Below are 20270 nucleotides of genomic sequence, written 5' to 3' on the forward strand. Positions count from 1 at the left end.
GTGTGTGCCCCTATAACCAGTTTATTATATAGCTGATTCTTTCAATATAAAAGCAAATATACAACACAGAAGAAAGTCAGAATAGAAAACAAAAGACTTGAATTTAAGCTTTAAGGATAAGTCAGTATTTTGACAAAAAATATTAATAGAAGAATATATTTTAAAAGCTAAGTATCTTTAAATGATTGCAATAAAAATTAGGTTTTTTACCCATCTGTCTTGCTTCATAGAGATAAGCAATTTTAATTCCTTACGGTTTTTCTCTAGAACTTATCAAATACTTCTACATGCTATATTTATATTGTTCTTTCTTTATCCAGTTTTAAAATTATATAGCAACTTTTTATTACAGCACTTTAAAATTTAAGCTCTTAATTATATCTTCTTCCCTCCATCTGTCTTCCTCTCAAAACTTTTAGCTAAAACTGTTTATAATATATAATATTATAACCTAAATATTATTCACTGCTAAGTAAGTCAATTCACTTCAATTACTTCTCTTGTTTTACAGTTTTGTAATGGATATATAATTATTTCTCTTTAAATTATAGTAATTCTTTGTTATTAGTCAGAAATTTGTTCTAGGCCTCCTCACAGATAACAAAACCTGAAAGATGGATACAGCCTACACATATTCTATTTTTTAAATCATCACTCAACTGCCTAAAATACCAGATACAATGTAAATGCTATTAGTGGCTATACCACTCTGTTTAGGAATACCTTTTTGGTTGGGTTTCTTGTGAACTTGACACAAGATAGAGTATCTGAGAAGAGGGAGCTACCATTGAGAAAATGCCTTCATAAGACTGGCCTGTAGGGAAGACTGTGGAACACTTTCTTGATTAGTGACTGATGTTAGAAGGCTCATCCCACTGTGGCTGGTGCCGCCCCTGGACAGACGGTGTAAGAAGGATGTATAAGAAGACAGGTTGAACAAGGCTTCGGAGGCAACCAGTAAGCAGCATTCCTCCATGGCCTCTGTTTCAGTTTCTGCCTCCAGGCTCCTGCCTTGAGTTCTTGCCTTGACTGTCTTTGATGATAGACCGTGATGTGGAAGTGGAAGCATAAAACAAACCCTTTTGTCCCCAAACTGCTTTTGATCATGGTGTTTTATCACAGCAATAGAATCCTTAACTAAGATACAATCTCTGGAATAACAATGTGTTTAAACAGACATAATTTTTTCCTGAATATTTGCTGTTACAAATCGGTAAAATCTTCAGATTTGGATCCTACAGACTATATTCTTTTTGTACTTGTTTCTCTTTTCTCTTTGTAGACAACAATGACTGTTTTCTGTCCCCATCTTCCATACGTTACTTGCTCTGTCCTCTACCTTTTATGTGGGAATTGTCTTGTTTCTTCATTCATGGCTATCTAAAAGTGCTATGTGGAATCTGTTATCACTGGGTTTCACCATAGAATGTTTTGGAAAAGAAAGTAATTTTCTCTTCCAGGTTCAAAGATTGATAGTTTTCTGATGACTCTAGAATTGCTATAGCTAAAATTTACTCTTGAACCACAGACTTTAAATATTTTTGAAAGTTTTGAAGATACACCAAACTTGAAAACAAAATATCCAGTATTCTTGGCTCCCCAATGCTTACCCCCAAATCTGATTCTTTCATATAGCATTCCATTGTACCTTTATCATTTGTGCTGATCAAACACAAGAGTCATTGTTCTCTAATCTATCTCCTTCCCATACACATGTATACCAATTCAATCTATCAATACCTCTGGCTCTAACGCTAAAGTATATTCCACACTCAACAACTTCTTAGGACTTCCACTGTCCTGGTTCTAGCAGCAAGAATGGAAATTAAGATCTCTTACTTAAATGCCTTTTCTGTGGTTCCATTTTCTGATTGGAAAAACTTACCATGTCACTTCACCATTGTGTTCTATCAAACCACTGGAGAGAATTTAAATTGGGGCCTACACAGCTCTTCATAGTGCAGCTCCTTACTCCTTCCTAGCCAAAATTATCAAATGTCTCATATCTTCTGGAACTGCCATTTCCTCAAGTTGTGTGCCATTTTCAAAGTTCTTTCCTTACCTTTTCCAGTTCCCAGAATACTGATCAGTGAGTCCAATAACATCAGCATAAACCATGTGCAGCACATGCAATGATAACTCTTTGTGATCTATCCACTAGATTAGAGATTCTAACATAGGTTGGTGATAGCAAGCACTGGGAACACTCTCCACTCATCAGAACTATGCTCCCTAAAAGTATTTCATTTTCTTAAGGGTTTTTAAAAGTTGCAGTTTTCATCATAAAGTCCCTTAGTCTGAACTTCTCACCTTACGTTTCTACTATATTTTACACCACAATGTTGCTTTTTAAAAAAAACTTATCATCTAGCATGTAAACTATAATTGTGGTTATCAGTCAACCCAGTAGATTTTTTTCATTAAAATGGTTGGCTACATCTATTGATCTTTTATTTTATGCCTAAATTATTATACACACTTAGTTACACACAATGCCATATTCCTATAATTATGTAGGTATTATACAGCAACACATGTTCTATTGCTAAAAGTGGTTAAATATGATTAACTATGTTAACAACTACTAAATAATATTAAGGGAGGTTAAGGTTTGTCTTTTCATTGAGTACCCCTACTTTACTCTGAGTTTATAATTCAATCTCATAACTAGGAAAAAAAATCACATTAGAGTTCAATTTTACTTGTTCAATATATTTTATAATAACCATCATACATCTAATGATCAATCATATATTTATAGGCTTTGTTCATCCTGATGCACCATCCTTTGTTACCATTTCTTACCATTTTATAGAGATCTGAGACGCTAATCTGGTCTGAATCCACTACTTCAAAGTCCTTCCGAGGCACCAAGTCCAGGCCCAAATGTCTAATAAAGAAAAAGACCACTCTCAGAATTGCAAGTCCTCAGATTGCTTATCTCTCCACAGAACTAGAAATCTATATCTGACATGATTTGAGATTCTGTAGACAGAGCTTTGGGGGGGGGTGTCACTGCCCGAGAAGGGACATGCTTCTATCTAGCAGCAGCTATAACTGTGTTCACTTCAGGGCACATAAATGAAGCAAGGAATTTTAACACACAATTCTAGTTACCAAGCAGTTTCTCTTGTAATTATAAAAAAAAAAACTTTAATTCAGTATGTTTATAACAGTACTTTAATTTCATTAAAAATAGTTTTTGTTAAACAAATAATAAACCATTTTTATTTTTCTATTTCTCCTATCATACTGGTATGTTCAAGATTCAATTATACATTATTTTCATTAAAAGAGAAAAATCAACACATAAAAATCCTGTCTCTAGCATGGTGATGCACATCTTTAATCTCAGCACTCAAAGGCAAAGGCAGGCAGACCTCAGTGAGTTTAAGCCCAGTCTGGGCTACAAAGAAGGTTCCAGGCCAGCCAGGCCTATACAGAGAGTCTTTGTCTCAGCAAAAACCAAACCAAACAAACAAACAAACAAAAATAAGTCCTAGAAATGTGTTTTAGTTTAGGAGTATATTGTTTCCAATTTAACACTAACATTAGTAAGTCCTGAACACATATAAGCTGTTTATCTTTAACATCAGACATAGAGTTAATGGATACTATTACTCAAACAACACCATTTAGAAGATACAGTATCATTTTGGTCAGGACAAAAAGTGATGATAATTTTCAGTTGATTGTGTGTTAGCAATAAGCAGTGGGAAAGAACTCCAGACATGATTTACTCAATAAATGTTAATCTACATCTCACAGTCTAAAATACTACCTATAAACCTGAAGATCAGTAAAATCAGAGGCTATTTGACTTATGAAATATACTGTGACACCAGATTCGGGGAGATCATATATGAATTTCTTTCTAAAGAAGAAAGCTATACTTATCAGAGATTCAGACATGGCTTTGTGATCACTGAACCTCAAATAAGGTTATGAATATCTATGTGTGGCAAAAGTATTCCATGAGACATTTAAAAAACAAAAACAACCACCCTATTTTAACTAAGCTATGAACCTTTATATCATACACTAGCGAAATTAATTCTGTAATCTTTTTCAGTCCACAAACTCCTATTCATTTCAAATAAAGTCAGCTGTGCCAAATATATATATATATTTCCTTAAAGTTTATAGCCTTGTGCTAGGTTGTGTGTGTGTTTTGTTTGTTTTGTCAAGTTGACACAAGCTAGAATCATTTGGGGAAAATGTCTTCATCAAAATGGCCTGTGAGCTGTTCTGGTGGACATTTTCTTGATTAGAATTGATGTGAGAAAGCCTACCCACTGTGAGCGGTACCACCCCTACGCAGGTGGTCCTGGGTTTTATAGGAAAGCAGGCTCAGCAAGCCATGAAAGCAAGCCAGCATGCAGTGTTTTCCATGATCTCTGCTTTACTTTCTGCTCAGCTTTAATTCCTATCCTTTCTCCTCTTCAGGAGGAACTATAAACTGTAAAAGGAAATAAACAAGTTCCTGCCCATGTTCCTTTTGGTCTTGTGGTATTTATCATGGCATCAGAAAACAAAGCAAGTCTGTTTATAGCAAACTATCTGATCTGAAACTATCAAATAATAAAATAAAAACAGAAAATCAAAACTGTATGAGGAAGATAGTTGTCAGCATTTTAACATCATATTAGAAGCAAACATTAATAGTAAAACAACTACTATAATTAGGAATGAAAAGAACACATCAATATTTATCTTAGAAAAACTAGAGTTATAAAATTATCTTTTAAAATATTTTCCAAGTCTTTATAAACCATACCATCTAAATTTTTTTAAACAAAAGTCACCTATACAAAAGTATGTCTACAAATCCTAGTACTCACTGAGGCAAGAAGATACTGAGATGTAGGTCAGCCTAGGGTACATGATAAGATCTGTATCCATGTAGGGAGGAGAACAAATGGAAGGGGAAGCACAGGTGGGAGGGAAAAAAACACTTCATACATATTCTTCAACTGGAATATGCTGGAAGTTCAGAGATGTACAGCTGGGCTGGGGCCTTAGCTTGCTTGTCCACTCAGCCACACAACCATACACCATCCCACCCAATCTACACAGAAAACTTGTGAAGTTCTTTTTCTATCACATCATACTAACAGTATTATTTACAGGGAACATGTCTGTCTCTTGATATCCAAAAGGGATTGGTACTAGGAGCCCTCAAGAATACCAAATCCAAGGATAGTCAAGCCTCTTACATAAAACAGCATACAATTTGCATTTAATTTACACAATCTTCCCATATACTTTGTCATCTCTACATTTCTTGTAATATGCTACAATGTAGATGCTATATAAGTAGTTGCATTGCATTGTTTAGGAAACAATAAAACAAGCATAATCTAAGAAAACATATTTTCCATTATGGACAGCTTACTGCACAGATATGAAACCTGACATACAGAGGGCCAAATGTACATGGAATAGCCTATGTATAGAAAATTAACAAAAAAGAAACTAAGCTACAAGAAGTTAAAAATTGTCACTGGTATCTAAGTAAGCAGGGCAGAAACTGAATGTAAGTGTTCTCTGGCCATTGTGCAACACCCGTAATGATGGGCTGGGGCCTTAGCTTGCTTGTCCACTCAGCTACACAACCATACACTATCCCACCCAATCTACACAGAAAACTTGTGAAGTTCTTTTTCTATCACATCATACTAACAGTATTATTTACAGGGAACATGTCAGTTTTGAGTCAAGCAAATGTTATTTATTATATTTCTTTTTGAGAACAGTGATTTCCTTTTCTTAGAAGTAGTCAGAATGAAGTGCCTTTTCAATACATCAATTTCATTATCTTGAGAAATAGAGAATAATTAAGGACTTAGAAAAAAAATAAAAAACTGGATTACATTTCTTATGATCATTCTTTTAAGAAAATCTTTATTTCATTTTTTTTAATGACTAAAAATAATCTTTTACTAACAATGTCTTTCAGTTTGGGGAATTGATTTCTTCAGAGAAGAAAATTTCAAGAGAGGAAAGATAATTGAACCCAATTTTTAATTAAGTGTATGCACATGTTGTCGGCTTGGAGGATATGTGCATGTTACAGCAGTTGCTCAAAGAGGCCAAAAGAGGGCATCAGCTCCCCTGAAGCTGGAATTACAGGTAGTTGTGTGCACTCTTGACTACTGATCAGTCTCTCTGGCTCTACTATGATCATTTTCAATTCAGAAAGAAAAGTTTCCGAAGTTTAAACTAGTAACTATTCTCATTTGAAGAAAGTAAAGCTACTTCACAAGGAAATGTAATTATTACATGTTCCCTGCAAGTCTCATCCTAAAAAAGAAGTTTTTGGCTATTTGCTCCTATAAATTACTATGAACTGAAATGTAAGGAACAATGTAAGATGGTCTCTTTCCATCTTCACTCAAAAGGAGGGAGCAGTACAGCAGAAGAACAAGAAGGGCACCGATGTCAGATCACATGGTTTGTACCTTACTTTTTCCAGTAACCCACATTGACTGATAAATTCTCACTGCTATTTTGAAGACTGATGCATGTTAAACACTCACCAATGTCTGGCAACACGCTCAGTTACTGCACCCCACACCTGATTACACATCCACCAAAGATATTCCTTCTCTCTCTTATCTTTTTATAAAACACAACAGCTACAAGTTACTGCATTTATAATAGTTTGAGGGCTAATTCTATGTCAGTATTTCAATCTAGGAAAAAAATACCAATTGGTTAACTAGTAGGCATGGCAGGAGTACATTCTAGTTCAAAAATTCACTTATGTACTAATGTCCAAGGGCAGGCATTGTACAAATTACAAAATGTACTGATAGGAGGAGAGGGAAGGGAAGATAGAAGAGTAGGAGCGGGAAGAAAGAGCAAGAGAGACAGTGAAAGAAAGGAGAACAGGGAGAAAATGAGAGACGGATTGATCTACAATTAAAACTTCAAGGAAGCCGGGCGGTGGTGGCGCACGCCTTTAATCCCAGCACTTGGGAGGCAGAGGCAGGCGAATTTCTGAGTTCGAGGCCAGCCTGGTCTACAGAGTGAGTTCCAGGACAGCCAGGGCTACACAGAGAAACCCTGTCTCGAAAAACAAAAAACAAAAAACAAACAAAACAAAACAAAAAAAAAAAACTTCAAGGATTTTTTTTTTAACCACACACAGACAAAACAGAATAAGAACAGCTGTTGAGGGCACAGCCTCAAACCCCAGAAGAACCTAAGAAGTTAGTAGGTAGTCTGGTTTCATATGTCCTGAGAGAAAAAAAGAACCACACCTCTAACCAAGAATCCTAGCTTAATCTATTCAGGGAAAAAAAAAAAAAAGAAGAAGAAAGAAAAAAAATCTGTTCAGAAGAAAATCATTCAGTGACACCTTCTGCATATTATAAACCTGTGGAAAGCTTTTGGAGCCACTTCTAGAAATTTGGCAAGAATTTGATATTGGGCTTGGACAAGGAAGTAGGTTCAGATAAGAATATTTACATTTGGGCTAATACAAAGCTCAAGGTAAACAGAGCTGGGGAATGTATGGCATTCCTTTTATCCTGGGTCATCCTGATCAGCCCCTAGACACAAAGACCAAGGGGCTTTGTTTATTGCCTTGTTCGATCTCTTTGTCTTTGATCCAAGAACTGACCATATTTTCTGAAAGTACCTAAAATGGTATAAAAGTAGACTGGAGAAAAAGGAAACCTATTTCAGCCTCAGCACTGGCTGGAGTCATATTACAGTGTTGTCTAATTGTCTTTTTCTTCTCAATCCTCACTCCCACACTTGAGACCTGTTGACTGACTGAGCTGCCTTGGTCATAAATTACTGCTTATGATATTTTTATTGTAAAGTGAAAAAAATTAAATGAATCATTTATAAGTTTATAATTCTAATTCTTTTATTTGTATTTGTTTCAGACAGAGTCTCACAATGTTAGAATTATTCTTAACACTTATAGCATCCTGACTGTTAGGCTTGTATGTAGCTGCCGCCCAGCCTTTTGTTCTTTCTTAATCTCGCTTTCTCTTTATAATTTTTCTCCTCCTCTTTCTTTTCTACTTCCACTATCAATATCACTTTTACAGCAAAATGTACAGAAACAATTTTAACTCAAAAGTTTTTTAATACTTGCATATTATTGAAATCTGAGCTTTCTACCTAAAGAATTTAACGCATAAAATTCTATAATTTTTAAAAAGAGTGTATGCTATTAGAGCACACTTAAAGTTATCGTGCCATTCTGACTGTTCAGAAGCATTATAACTAGATAGGACTGTTGGTTGCCTCCTTTCTTTGGAAGCTTTCATGGCACCTTCTGCCATCATGAAAGCAAGGAAACTTCTCTTTGCAAGAGACAGGAAACTATAACCAATCAGAATGCAGACCTGTGAAGCTCATTTCCAATGTATACATCAACAAAACAAACAAACAAAAACAACAACAAACAAAAACAAAAAACCAGAAAGATTCTCATACTTAAAGCTCAGGGAACATATCAAATGAGGGGCCATAAGAATTCTAAGAACCAGAGGAGCAGGAAGCTTGAGATTGTTTTCTAGTAATCTCAAAAGCTACATCCATCTATTAAGACAAACATTGACTGTCAAAACATGAGCTGAGTAAGGCAACAATAATAGACACACTAAAGTGCTAAAATAGTTGAGGCACAAGGCCCAACTCTACATAAGGAAATACAGGCAACTAAAAAATACTGAGAGTGGGAGAAACAGTCTTCCCCAGGGAAGAACACATCAATAGTTTAGGCAATACCAAATGGTCAGCCTTGGAAACATACATATAATTATAATCATATAGACTGAGCAGGTTGTATTTAGGAATATAAATGCATATGTTTATTAGTATATGTATGTATGAAACAACAATTAATAAAAAAAAATGAGGCCATGAATTTAAAAGAGACAAGCAGGAATATATGTAAGGGTTTAGAGGGGAAAAAAGGGATGAATGAAGTAATATATTATAATCTCAAAAAATAAAAGAAGCAATAAAAATATTTCTCCTTTTGAGTATTTTTTAAGGCAAAAATCAGTTTACTCATGTCAATTCTGATTTGGTAAAATTTTAATTTACCTATTTTATATTTACTATAGTGATGAAATTAGAGGTTTATGGAACAGTCTCTATGGAAGGTAATAAATTTAAATTAATTTCTAGGTATATTATTTTTAGCTTCTTCCACTGGATATGATTATTGGACTTACTCTTTATATAAGATACTTTAGGAGACAGAATAAACAGTTCATTCATTTCTGCTCCCTCCCATCCCCCCATAAATGATTCTGTTCTTCTTTTTCCTCTCTCTCCCCTTTCCCACCGAGGTGCCTCCCTCCCTCTGCCTCCCATGATTATTTCCTACCCCCTTCTAAGTGAAATTGAAGCCTCTTCACTTAGACATTTCTGTTTGTTGCACTTCTTAAGGTCTGTAGGTTGTCCTAGGCATTCTGTATATTTTGGCTAATATCCACTTATCAGTGAGTACATACCATGCATGACCTTTTGGGTCTGAGTTACCTCACTCAGGATGATATTTTCTAGTTCCATTCATTTGTCTGTAAAATTCATGATGTCCTCGTTTTTAATACCTGAATAGTATCCCATTCTGTAAATGAACCACATTTTCTATATCCATTCTTTAACTGAGGGACATCTGGGTTGTTTCCAGCTTCTGACCATTACAAATAAAGAAGCTATGAACACAGTGGAGCATGTGTCCTTGTGGTACAGTGGAGCATCTTTTGGGTATATGCCCAAGAGTGATATAGCTGGCTCCTCAGGTAGATGTATTTCCAATTTTCTGAAGAACTGCCAGATTGAGTTCCAGAGTGGTTGTATCAGTTTGCACTCCCACCAGCAATGAAGGAGTGTTTTTTCTCCACATCCTCACCAGCATGTGCTGTCACCTGAGGTTTTGATCTTAGCTGGTCTTCCTATGGGGTTGCCCTCCTCCTCAGCTTCTTCCAGCCTTTCCCTAATTCAACCACAGTGGTCCCTGACTTCAGCCCATTGGTTGGGTATAAGTATTTGCTTCTGTCTCAGTCAGCTATTTGTTGGGCTTCTCAGAGGACAAGCATGCTAGGCTCTTGTCTGTAAGCACACCATAGCATCAGTAATAGTGTCAGGCCTTGGAGCCTCCCCTTGAGATGGATTCCAAGTTGGTCTGGTGACTGGACCACCTTTTTACCCTCAGTCTCTTCTCCATTTTTGTCCCTGCAGTTCTTTTAGACAGGAACAATTCTGGGTCAGAATTTTTGACTGTGGGATGGCAAGCCCATCCCTACACTTGATGGCCTGTCTTTCTACTGAACATGGACTCTACAAATTCCCTCTCCCCACTGTTGGGCTTTTCATCTAAAGTCCCTCCCTTTGAGCCTTCAAAGTCTCTCACTTCCCAGGTCTCTGGTGCATTCTAGAGGATGCCCCACATTCCACCCCATGGGATAGCATATTTCCATTCATTCTGCTGGCCCTCAAAAGGCTTCTCTCCTGTTTGTCATCCCCCATACTTGATCATGTTCCCCTTTATCCCTCTCAGTTCCCTCTCCCACCCAGGTTTCTCCCTTCTTCTGCCTCCCGTGACTTCTTTCTTCTGCCTCCCAAGTGAGATTGAGGCATCCTCACTTGGGTCCTTCTGCTTGTTAACCTTCTTGAGTTCTGTGGATTGTATCCTAGATATTCTGTACTATTTTTTGGCTAATATCCACTTACTAGTGAGTACATACCATGCATGTCCTTTTGGGTCTAAGTTAACTTACTCAGGATGCTATTATTTGCCTGCAAAACTTTATATTAGCCCTCTGTTGAATGTAGGGTTAATGAAGATTTCCCTCAACTCCCAATCTATAGGTTGCTGATTTGTCCTACTGATGGTGTCTTTAACTTTAAAGAAGCCTTTCAGTTTCATGAGATCCCATTTGTGAATTGTTGATCTTAGAGTCTGAGCCATTGGTGTTCTGTTTAGGAAATTTCTTCCTGTGCCAATAAATTTGAGGCTCTTTCCCACTTTCTCTATTAGATTCAGTGTATTCATTTTTATGTTGAGGTCCTTGACTTGGACTTGAGCTTTGTGCAAGGTGATAAATATGGATCTATTTTCATTCTCCTATATACAGATGACCAGTTAGACTAGCACCATTTATTAAAGATGCTTTCCTTTTTCCACTATATGTTCTTGGATTCTCTGTCAAAAATCAAGTGTTCATATGTGTATAGGTTTACTTCTGGGTCTTCAATTCTATTCCATTGATCAGCTTGTCTGTCTCTGTACCAATATCATGCGGTTTTTATCACTTTTGCTTTGTAGTACGCTAGAGGCCAGGGATGGCTATTCCCCCAGAAGTTATTCGTTTATTTTAAAATTAAAGAAAAGAACATGGAATGAGAGGGGGAGGAGAGGGAAGGAAAGGAGGAGAGGCAATATTTTGAAAAAATAAAGCAAAAACTAAACAGCATCTAAACTACAAATACTGGTGACAAGTAGCTTAGTTTTATGTCCCATACAAACAGGTACAGTTCTCTAAAAGTATGGGTTTTTAGGATCCATTCTAGACACAATGCCAGCTCCAGCACTCACTACCCAACAGTGCTTCTTGGTGACAGTTCTCTCACTAGGGAAGTCTTGGAAGGTCAACAGAACATTTCATTATAGTAGGACCAACAGGGTCCTGTACTTGCCACAATGCTATAATTAAATATACTATTAAAAGCTATGATTGTTTATGAAATTGATTCTGAAAAGGCAAACTATATGTCAGGGCTTTATAGACAAGGCATAAAAGATTAGCATATGACTAATAATTATATTACATAAAAGACTAAAATGTGTTCATCAAGTACTGACAGTTGATCTACTACATGCCAATATGTACTATGTATCAATACTTTCTGACACTTATAAAAGAATTGTGAAACACAAAGTATGGAAATATTCTAGTGTACGAGAGAATGATGGAAATGGTTTTTTAAACTCAGCTTTGGTGTGGAATAATCTCTTTTACATAACTTACGAAATATAGTATCTTTACAATAAATCATCTCTTATTTCAAAATATGAAGGAAAAATAGAAGTTCAAGTATCAGAGAAAACAGTTCTATCGGTTTAGAAGAAATGCTTTGGATTTGTCTGTTTGCCTGTTTATGTAAATAAAATAAAATAAAACATAAAGCCAATGAAATGATACCCAGTGACATTCTGTGGTACTCAGACTGGTACCAAGCCCAATTGTCATCAAAGAGGCTTCCTCCAGCAGCTGATGGGAGCAGAAACAGACAGTCACAGCCAAATATTAAGCATATCTTGGATAGCCCATCAGAAGAAGAAAGATTATAGGAGCCAGAGGGGTCAAGGACATCACAAGAACATAGCCTTCAGAATCAACTAAGCAGGACTTACATGGGCTCAGAGACTGAAGTGACAAACAGGGACACTGTATGAGTCTGTGCTAGATCCTCTGCATGTATATTGTGGGTTTTAGCTTGGGTTTTGTGGGACTCCTAGCAGTGGGAATGGGGGTAGGGGGAAGTTGTCCCTAGTTCTTTTCCTACTCTTGGGATCCTTTTCTTCATACTGGGTTGTCTCACCCAGCCTTGATATGAAGGTTTGTGACTAGTTTTATTGTATCTTGTTATATCATGTTTGGTTGACATCCCTGAGAGGCCTACTCTTTTCTAAAGGGAAAAGAAGGAGTGGATCTGGGAAAGAGGGGAGGTAGAAGGAATGGAGAAAGGAGGAGTGAAGGGAGGGGAGGCTGTGGTCAGAATGCATTATATGAGAAAAGAATAAATAAAAGGAGAAAAGAAAACAGTAATAACAAAAATAGAGACAGACCTACAAAATTTTTGAGTTTCAACTTTCTTTTCTTTTTAAATAATTTATTTTTTTCTCAAATCGTAATTCATTCACACAGGGGTTATAAACACAGAAAGGCAGGATGTGGTGAAGGGGATGACACTGGAGTGTGGGTGTTCAGGGGGAATACAGATATCTTTCAGAACCTGGTATTGGCTGGGTGAAGGTTCAGGGGACAGATCACTATGACTCTGCCTATGACTCACTTGTCCTTATCTAAGTTGGTATTGTCTGCCATCAACTTTATTTTCTAATGAGAAAAAAAAGAAAACTGGAGGAAGAACAAGGTGCCCGAAGAATGAAGATGGAGAACAGGGAAAGGAGGGACAGACTGGAATTGTGCTTCTTTCTTTGATTTCTTTATTAAAATGAATATATTACACATGCACGCACACACGCACGCACGCACGCACACCACTGAAAAAAGTTGTAAAGATGAAATAGTTCTACAACTACCAAAGGAATTTCCACTCTCATTAGTTTTCTTCAAAATTAATCTGTACTTGTATCTAAGACATTACTACCCTCACTAGGATTGTAAAATATGATTGGTTTGTGTTCCAAGCTTTACGGTAAAAAGTTAACTGACACTTCAAAAACATTTATCTTCTTTACTAAGTGGTTTTATGGTTACAGTTAAATTCCAACATGATGAATTGTATAACTATTAGTGGCATTGATTCAAATTCACTTACCATTATTAGGGGTTTTTATTTGTTTGCTTTTTGGGATTTTTTGGGGGGGGTGTTGAGACAGGGCCTCTCTCTTTAGTCCTGGTTATCCTGGAACTATGTAGACCAGGCTGGGCTCAAACTCAGAGATCTTTCGGTCTCTGCTTCCAGATTACTAGGATTGATGTGCCACCACTCCTGGCTACTATTGATTCTTAAGGTAAGTGCAATGATACTTTACAGGATAATGACTAGTATCTGGGGCTAAGGACACAGATTCATTACTTGTTCTGTAATTTAACATTATATTTTACTTAGTTGTTTTTTTATTGCTCCAAATCATTAATTCAGAGAACACTATCTGACCAATGTACTTGAATTCATGTATACTATAGCATATAAATCCTTTAGTATACAACAATGATTACAGTATACAGCCAGGAAGAACTTTAATTCACGCATACTACAGCATGAGTAGTTTAGTATATAACAAGAATTACAGACTACAATGTACAGTCAGGAGTTAACAAACCAGGATAGAATCTTGTCCCTTCAAAAAAAAATTAAATCAATTTCAATTATATTTCTCTTATTTCTAGTAATAACAACTATCATTCTCAGTTTGATTCACTCAGATATATTAGTTTTTTTTAATTGGATGTTTTATTTACATTTCATATGTTATCCCCTTACCCCAACCGCCCTACCAAGGAACCCCCTATCCCCTCACCCCTCCTTCTGCTTCTCTGTGGATGTACCCCTACCTACCCCCCCCACTCCCACCTCCCCACCCTCAAATTCCCACCCACTGGGGCGTCCAGCCTTCATGAGACCAAGGATCTCTTCTCCCACCTATGCCCGACAGGGCCCTCCACCCTTACATATACAGCTGAAGCCATGTATTAGTTTATATTTCCTGATTTATTCTTATACTTAGCAGTTTCTTTCCTCAAGTTTCATCAACGAAAAGGAAATGAAAGATAGCTACTGTGTATCCTTGATTACATAAAAATTGCCTTATTTGACACTATCAGTTAGTGTGACTACTTACAAAACTCTGGCTAGTGTATCATTTCCCTTATGAAATTCTAAAGCAACTACTTTATTATCTTCCAGTATCTGGTAATAATGATAAAACTTTTGAGGCCAGTGTGATTACTTTCTTTTGTAAGAAAAGCTGTTTTTCTATCTAAAGACCTTTAAGAATTTCTATTCATTCCTGGAATTTTTTTAAAAAAATCTTAATGTACCTTAATCTGGAGTTTGTTTTTAACTCCATTAATTACTTTAACTGTACCTAGAAGCTGCTTATTTTGGCTCTGGGACTTCTGTTTCTTTATAAACACTATCTCATTGTCTTTGCTCTTTTTCTGGGAATTAGATTTGATCTTGAACCTCCTCGGTAATGATTCTCTAACTTTCAATATACTCAGTGAATTATTTTCCATCTTTCTTCTTTTGTTTTCAAGGAAATTACATAAAATTTATCTGAGTGTTTTATTTTAAAAATCATATTCTTCCTTCTTTCTTTATTGACTCTAATTCTACATAATGAGCCTTTCTGATTCTCTTTGTAGATACTGGAGAAATTTGTTTTGTTCTTAAAACTTTTAGTGAACTACCATTTTCTCTTAAAGGATAAGTCATTTCCCTTGGGCCCAGACATTTTTTTAATCTTGGTCTCCCTCTTCCATGAGAGATAATTTATTTAAGTATCAGTGAAAACTGACTATTCATTTATATGTAAAATGCACTGGAAAAACTGTAAAAGTTTTATACATCAATAGATGACTGGTAAGCTTTCCTTTCTGATAAGAGTGGGGACCTGGTCATTATATGAAGCCTTTAAATGCCACAGTACATGAGGTCCTAGTTCTCCCTCCAGTTGTCCAGTTTCTTTGAGGCTGCTAGTTTCTAATATAAAAGAAAAACAACTGCCTATTAATTCTTATCAAGAAATGATTATTCTTCATACAGACTTTAAAACTATCACTGTGACCTTTTAAGGTCCCTCTCATATCCTGATTCTGGGAGCTTCAAAGCAGACTAGTTCCAACATTAACTGAAGATCTCTCTGCCTATATTAGCTTCTTCTGTCAGTAACTTACTTCCTACCTTTCAGGAATAGATTCACATGTCTCATTTACTGGTTTCTTTTCTATCATTCCAAAATGCTTTGGCTGGGAAGATGTGAATAGAAACAAATATATTTAGACAAAAATGTATGTCTGAAGTCAGAAACAACTGGTTGCTTCAAAGTTCAGTGGACATGAACAATTATTAAATTTATAAAGAAATACAACTTTAACATATATCAATTTATAATGACAAAGTCTCTAATTTTTGTTTTTAAATATTTATTTTTGTTTTATGTGTATGGGTGCTTTGCCTGCATGTATATCTTTGCACCATGTGTGCGCCTGGTGCCAAAGAAGCCATTAGTGAGCAGCAGATCCCCTAGAACTGAGGTTGTAGACAGTTGTGAGCTGCCATGTAGGATGCTGTCAATCAAACACCAGCCCTCTGAAAGAACAGCCTGTGGTTTTAACCACTGAACTATCTTTCTAGCCCTCAAACTTTATTTTAAGGGCACAGAAAATCATCACATCTACTGTACAAATGCAGGAGTCTTTCTGAATGACAAATGAGTTAAGAATATTCTAAAGTATAAATCTTCATTTATAGGTTATGCTTATTCAGATTCATTGTATGGGTATAAAATACACTAATACTTCTCTCTCTCTCTCTCTCTCTCTCTCTCTCTCACACACACACACACACACACACACACACACACACACACAAAGTATACATTTATTTGGTATGTGTGTAGGCTTGTAAATGCCCAAGCAAAAGTGAAAGAACTTACAGTAATCAGTTTCTCTTCCACCTTGTAAAATCTGGAGATCACACTCAGCGGGAAGGGTTCAGTGGCAAGTATCTTTATCTGCTGAGCCATCTTCACTGTACCAACTTCCCTTTTCTCTAAAGCATTACAAAATCTTTTTAAGTATATTGTAATTAGTGAGATTTAAAATAAAGAAATCTGATCTCCTGGAAGACAGCTCAGAGGATAAGCCAGTCCACTTCCTTAATTCTTTCCAGAAATAAAACAGAGGCTAAGAAAACTTCAGACTAGAACTATTGATAATTAGAAAAAATGACCTAGCAAAACTGAATGGAGGATATATTATCTTTTGATCATTAAAGAGAAGCTTAGATCAAGTTTAAACTCTATGAGGACTAAGTTACAAAGGAACTAAGAGATGCCCAAGTAACAGTCATACTTACTCATTACCCCAGTCCAGGCGCACGGTGATGTGCCGCTTAACCTCCCGCACCTGATCCTGTGTCAGGTGACCAGACAGTAGCTGCCTTCGCAGGTCAATAAGTTCATTCATCACATGGCGTAGTTTGTAGAAAAGATCTACTTTGTGTTTCTGAAAGGTATTTTGGTGTGGGTGAAATATAAAAGGGATATGGAAAGGGAATGAAAAGAGAAAGAAAAATAGTTAAACTATGGAAAGTGCTTATTTCCCTGAACTGTAAAGGCAATGTAAGGAGAAGAATACTTAGAAACAAAAAGGTATTTCCTACTTTCCAAAAACTTGTACACAGTGGTATCTAACAAGGCAGTATAACTAATCTACATCATCGGAAAGTACCTCTCTACCCAATCCTGGACAACTCATTTTAAGTAAATCAAAGTTATTAAGCTTAATCAGAAAAGTAACTTACACAAGAGCTCAAAGCTGATTTCACAACGGAAGTAATAATGCCCCTAACAGCAAAGACTTCGGCCAAATGGCAACACCTCTAGTTTCATCAGGAGGGAAAGTCAAGTTAAAAGAAGGAGGGAAGAGAATTAATTGCCCTATTTTAAAACAACTAAGGTTTCATATAAAGCCAGTCTCTGGAGTGAGATTTCTTTCTTGGTTTCTAGGCCTCATCTAGTTTTCTAATTAGCTTCTTTTAAACAGTGTGTGTCCCTAGAGTGGGAGATTTCTACTCCTTTCAGTTTAATAAAAATCCTTATGACTACAAAAGTTAAGTAGAAACATCACAATGAACTTAATTAAGGGCATTATAGTGCTTATTACCTTGCAAGTAAAAAGCAAAACACAAAAAACTAAGTACTCAGTTGATGCTTCAAAAACTGTTTTTAAGAATATAAATTTAAGAACTGGAGTCTTATTTCATAGAAGCGAAATCTTAACTTTTGAATACTTAGGATTCTTTCAGAGGGAAACATGGTTTTTATATGATTATTTAAGATATTAAAGTATAACCAATCTATAAAAAATGTTTTAATAATCAATCAACACATATTACATACACAATTTTTCCACTTTTGTTCCATAATCGCTTGAATCCATGGACCAAAAGGGACAACTATATTGTCACAGAAAGGAAAGATCCCTAATATAGGTAATGACACAGAGAGCTGGAAATTTAATGAAATGACTGAAGTATTCTCAGAGAAAATGCAAGATCATCAGCTGAGACTGATACAAAGGGATGCTGAAGCTTTAAGAAACGTGAACCAGTTTTCATGAAACGCTGACTTGAACTGGAGGATGAAGATAGTGTCAGCTTCAAGGTAGTTCTGAGATTTGTGAACACTAACTAAAAGTAGGGTTCTTTTTTTTTGCCAAGTGTAAGGGAGCATATGGTTACATGTGTGCTATGATTTATTCTTTTTAAAGATGTATTTATTTTTAGTGTATTGATGTTTTGCCTAAATGTATTTCTGTGTACCACATCCAAGCCTGGTGCACACAGAGGACTCAAGAGGGCACTAGATATCCCTGAAACTGGAGTTACAGATAGTTGTAATCTGCCATGCTTGTGCTGCAAATCAAACATAAGTCTTCTGCTGCACTTTATTGCTGAGCCATCGCTGTAGCCCATGTGCTGCAATTTAAATGTTTGTGTCACACCAAATTTACATATCAAAGTCCTAACTCTTAAGTCAATGGTATTAGAAAGCAGTACTTTTGCAGAGATGATTAAAATCATGAGGGCAGAGCACAAATAACATTTGTGCCCTTGTATAGGACTGGTCCATGGAGTTTGTTCTTCTACTACACATTGTGAGGATGTAGTTAAAAGGCATCAGTTACGTGGAAATCAGTTCTCCCATGACAATGACACTGAGTGTCTTCATCTCAGACTTCCCAAATTTCAGAACCATGAGAAATAAATTTCTGTTCTTTACAGTTTATAGAATTTTTATATAGCAGCCTTAATAAACTAAGAGTATGTGTGTAGTATATATGTGTATACACATATATAAGCATACACGCATGTAATATATACACATGTACACACAATATCTATGCAAGAATACACTGATATAGTCTTTAAAGAATTATAAACAATTATCTAAATTTTTAATAAGGACTTTTCATATTAAAATTTCTAGAAATTATAATAGCTCCCATGCCCTGTTCTTCTGTAATGATGTAACACTGACAATCCTACAGGGAAAGACAGTGGGTTTTCTCCATGAATCTAGGTAGGTCCTGAGACCACTCTGAGCAACAGAACATGACAGCAGTGAACCAAGTCAGCTGTGAGCTCAAAATTAGCCTACTTCTTGCTGTCTCTTAACATGCATGAATAAATGAATGAATAAAGTACTCAGTCTTCTAAAAGCACAAACTACATGTGAAAGCCACAAGTCAACATCCTAATAACTAGTTCTAAATAGCATACACCTAGTATTGCCAAATCTTTAGACGTCTATTGCCCACTATACAACCACCTGATTGCAACAAAATGAGAAACTTTAAGAGAAAAATGCTCAACTGAATTACTGAAACAGTAACAGTTGTTTGAAGCTTCTAGGCTGTTCGTACTTTGTTATTTAGGTTACTGAAATATAACTGCTATACTTTTTATCTAGTAGAAAACCTATTCTCATTTAACTATACAAAGGTAGAAAAACTTGCTCTAGTCTTTTGTGTAAGAATAGAATAAGAATGAATACATCATATAATTAGAAAGCAGCATTAATAACCCAATCAACATGATGTCAATTTCTTTTCCAATCTTCTACACTCTGGTATCCTCTCTCTAGGATCTGGTCCTTGTCATGCATGTGCTTGCTGGCTTGCTTTCACCTATAATAACATCCTTCCTAAAAATCTTACCCTGCCTGTTATCAGTGAAACTCATTCTTTGAATTCAAGATAAGAACCTAAAGCCACTGACTCAAGTTCTATGAAGCCAGAGCTTGAACTACTGAATTAAGCTGGCCCATAACTATATGGGCCAGAAGTAAAGAAAATGAGCTCCCACATTGGAGTAACTGGGTTGTAGTCAACATAACTACCAATAAAACAAAACAAAAATTAAAAAATGGATACAATGATGGACACTTGTAAAAGTTCACAATAGTGAGGACAGTGATGATCCATAAGCGTTCAAGGAGACAATGTGTAAATATGAAGAACTACAGCACTGACAGCAGGACAGACAGCAGCACTGGAGATGAAAAAACATTGAGGCCTTGCACAGCCCTGTAGGGTCTGCTTCTCTTGCTGTGTCTGTGTGAAAGTCTCACTGGATGCTAGATCCTGAATGAACTCAAACTCTTGATCCTCCTGCTCAACCTTCTGAGTGCTGGCTAGTATAAATATATATACCCATATCTAGCTAAAATTCTGTAACTTATTTGTAACAATTTTATATTCATCAAAACTATCAGTCCACAGGTAAGAACAGGCTAATACATTTTAAAATAAAAA

General features: G+C 36.1%; 1 protein-coding gene across 1 annotated transcript in view; it reads right to left on the minus strand.

Moving 5' to 3' along the window:
- The window catches only part of Dock3 (dedicator of cytokinesis 3), a 200895-nt gene extending 183017 nt beyond the window's left edge, over nucleotides 1–17878 (minus strand). The window contains exons 1-3 of the mRNA XM_028756841.1: nucleotides 17855–17878; nucleotides 16810–16958; nucleotides 2806–2890 (exon numbers count right to left, since the gene is read on the minus strand). Coding sequence (XP_028612674.1) covers nucleotides 2806–2890; nucleotides 16810–16958; nucleotides 17855–17878 — 258 coding nt within the window. The remainder of the gene's footprint in view (nucleotides 1–2805; nucleotides 2891–16809; nucleotides 16959–17854) is intronic.
- Nucleotides 17879–20270: the final 2392 nt, after the last annotated feature.

This window comes from Grammomys surdaster, unplaced genomic scaffold, assembly GCF_004785775.1.
Source record: "Grammomys surdaster isolate TR1022 unplaced genomic scaffold, NIH_TR_1.0 126131, whole genome shotgun sequence".
In the NCBI taxonomy this organism is placed as follows: Eukaryota; Metazoa; Chordata; class Mammalia; order Rodentia; family Muridae; genus Grammomys; species Grammomys surdaster.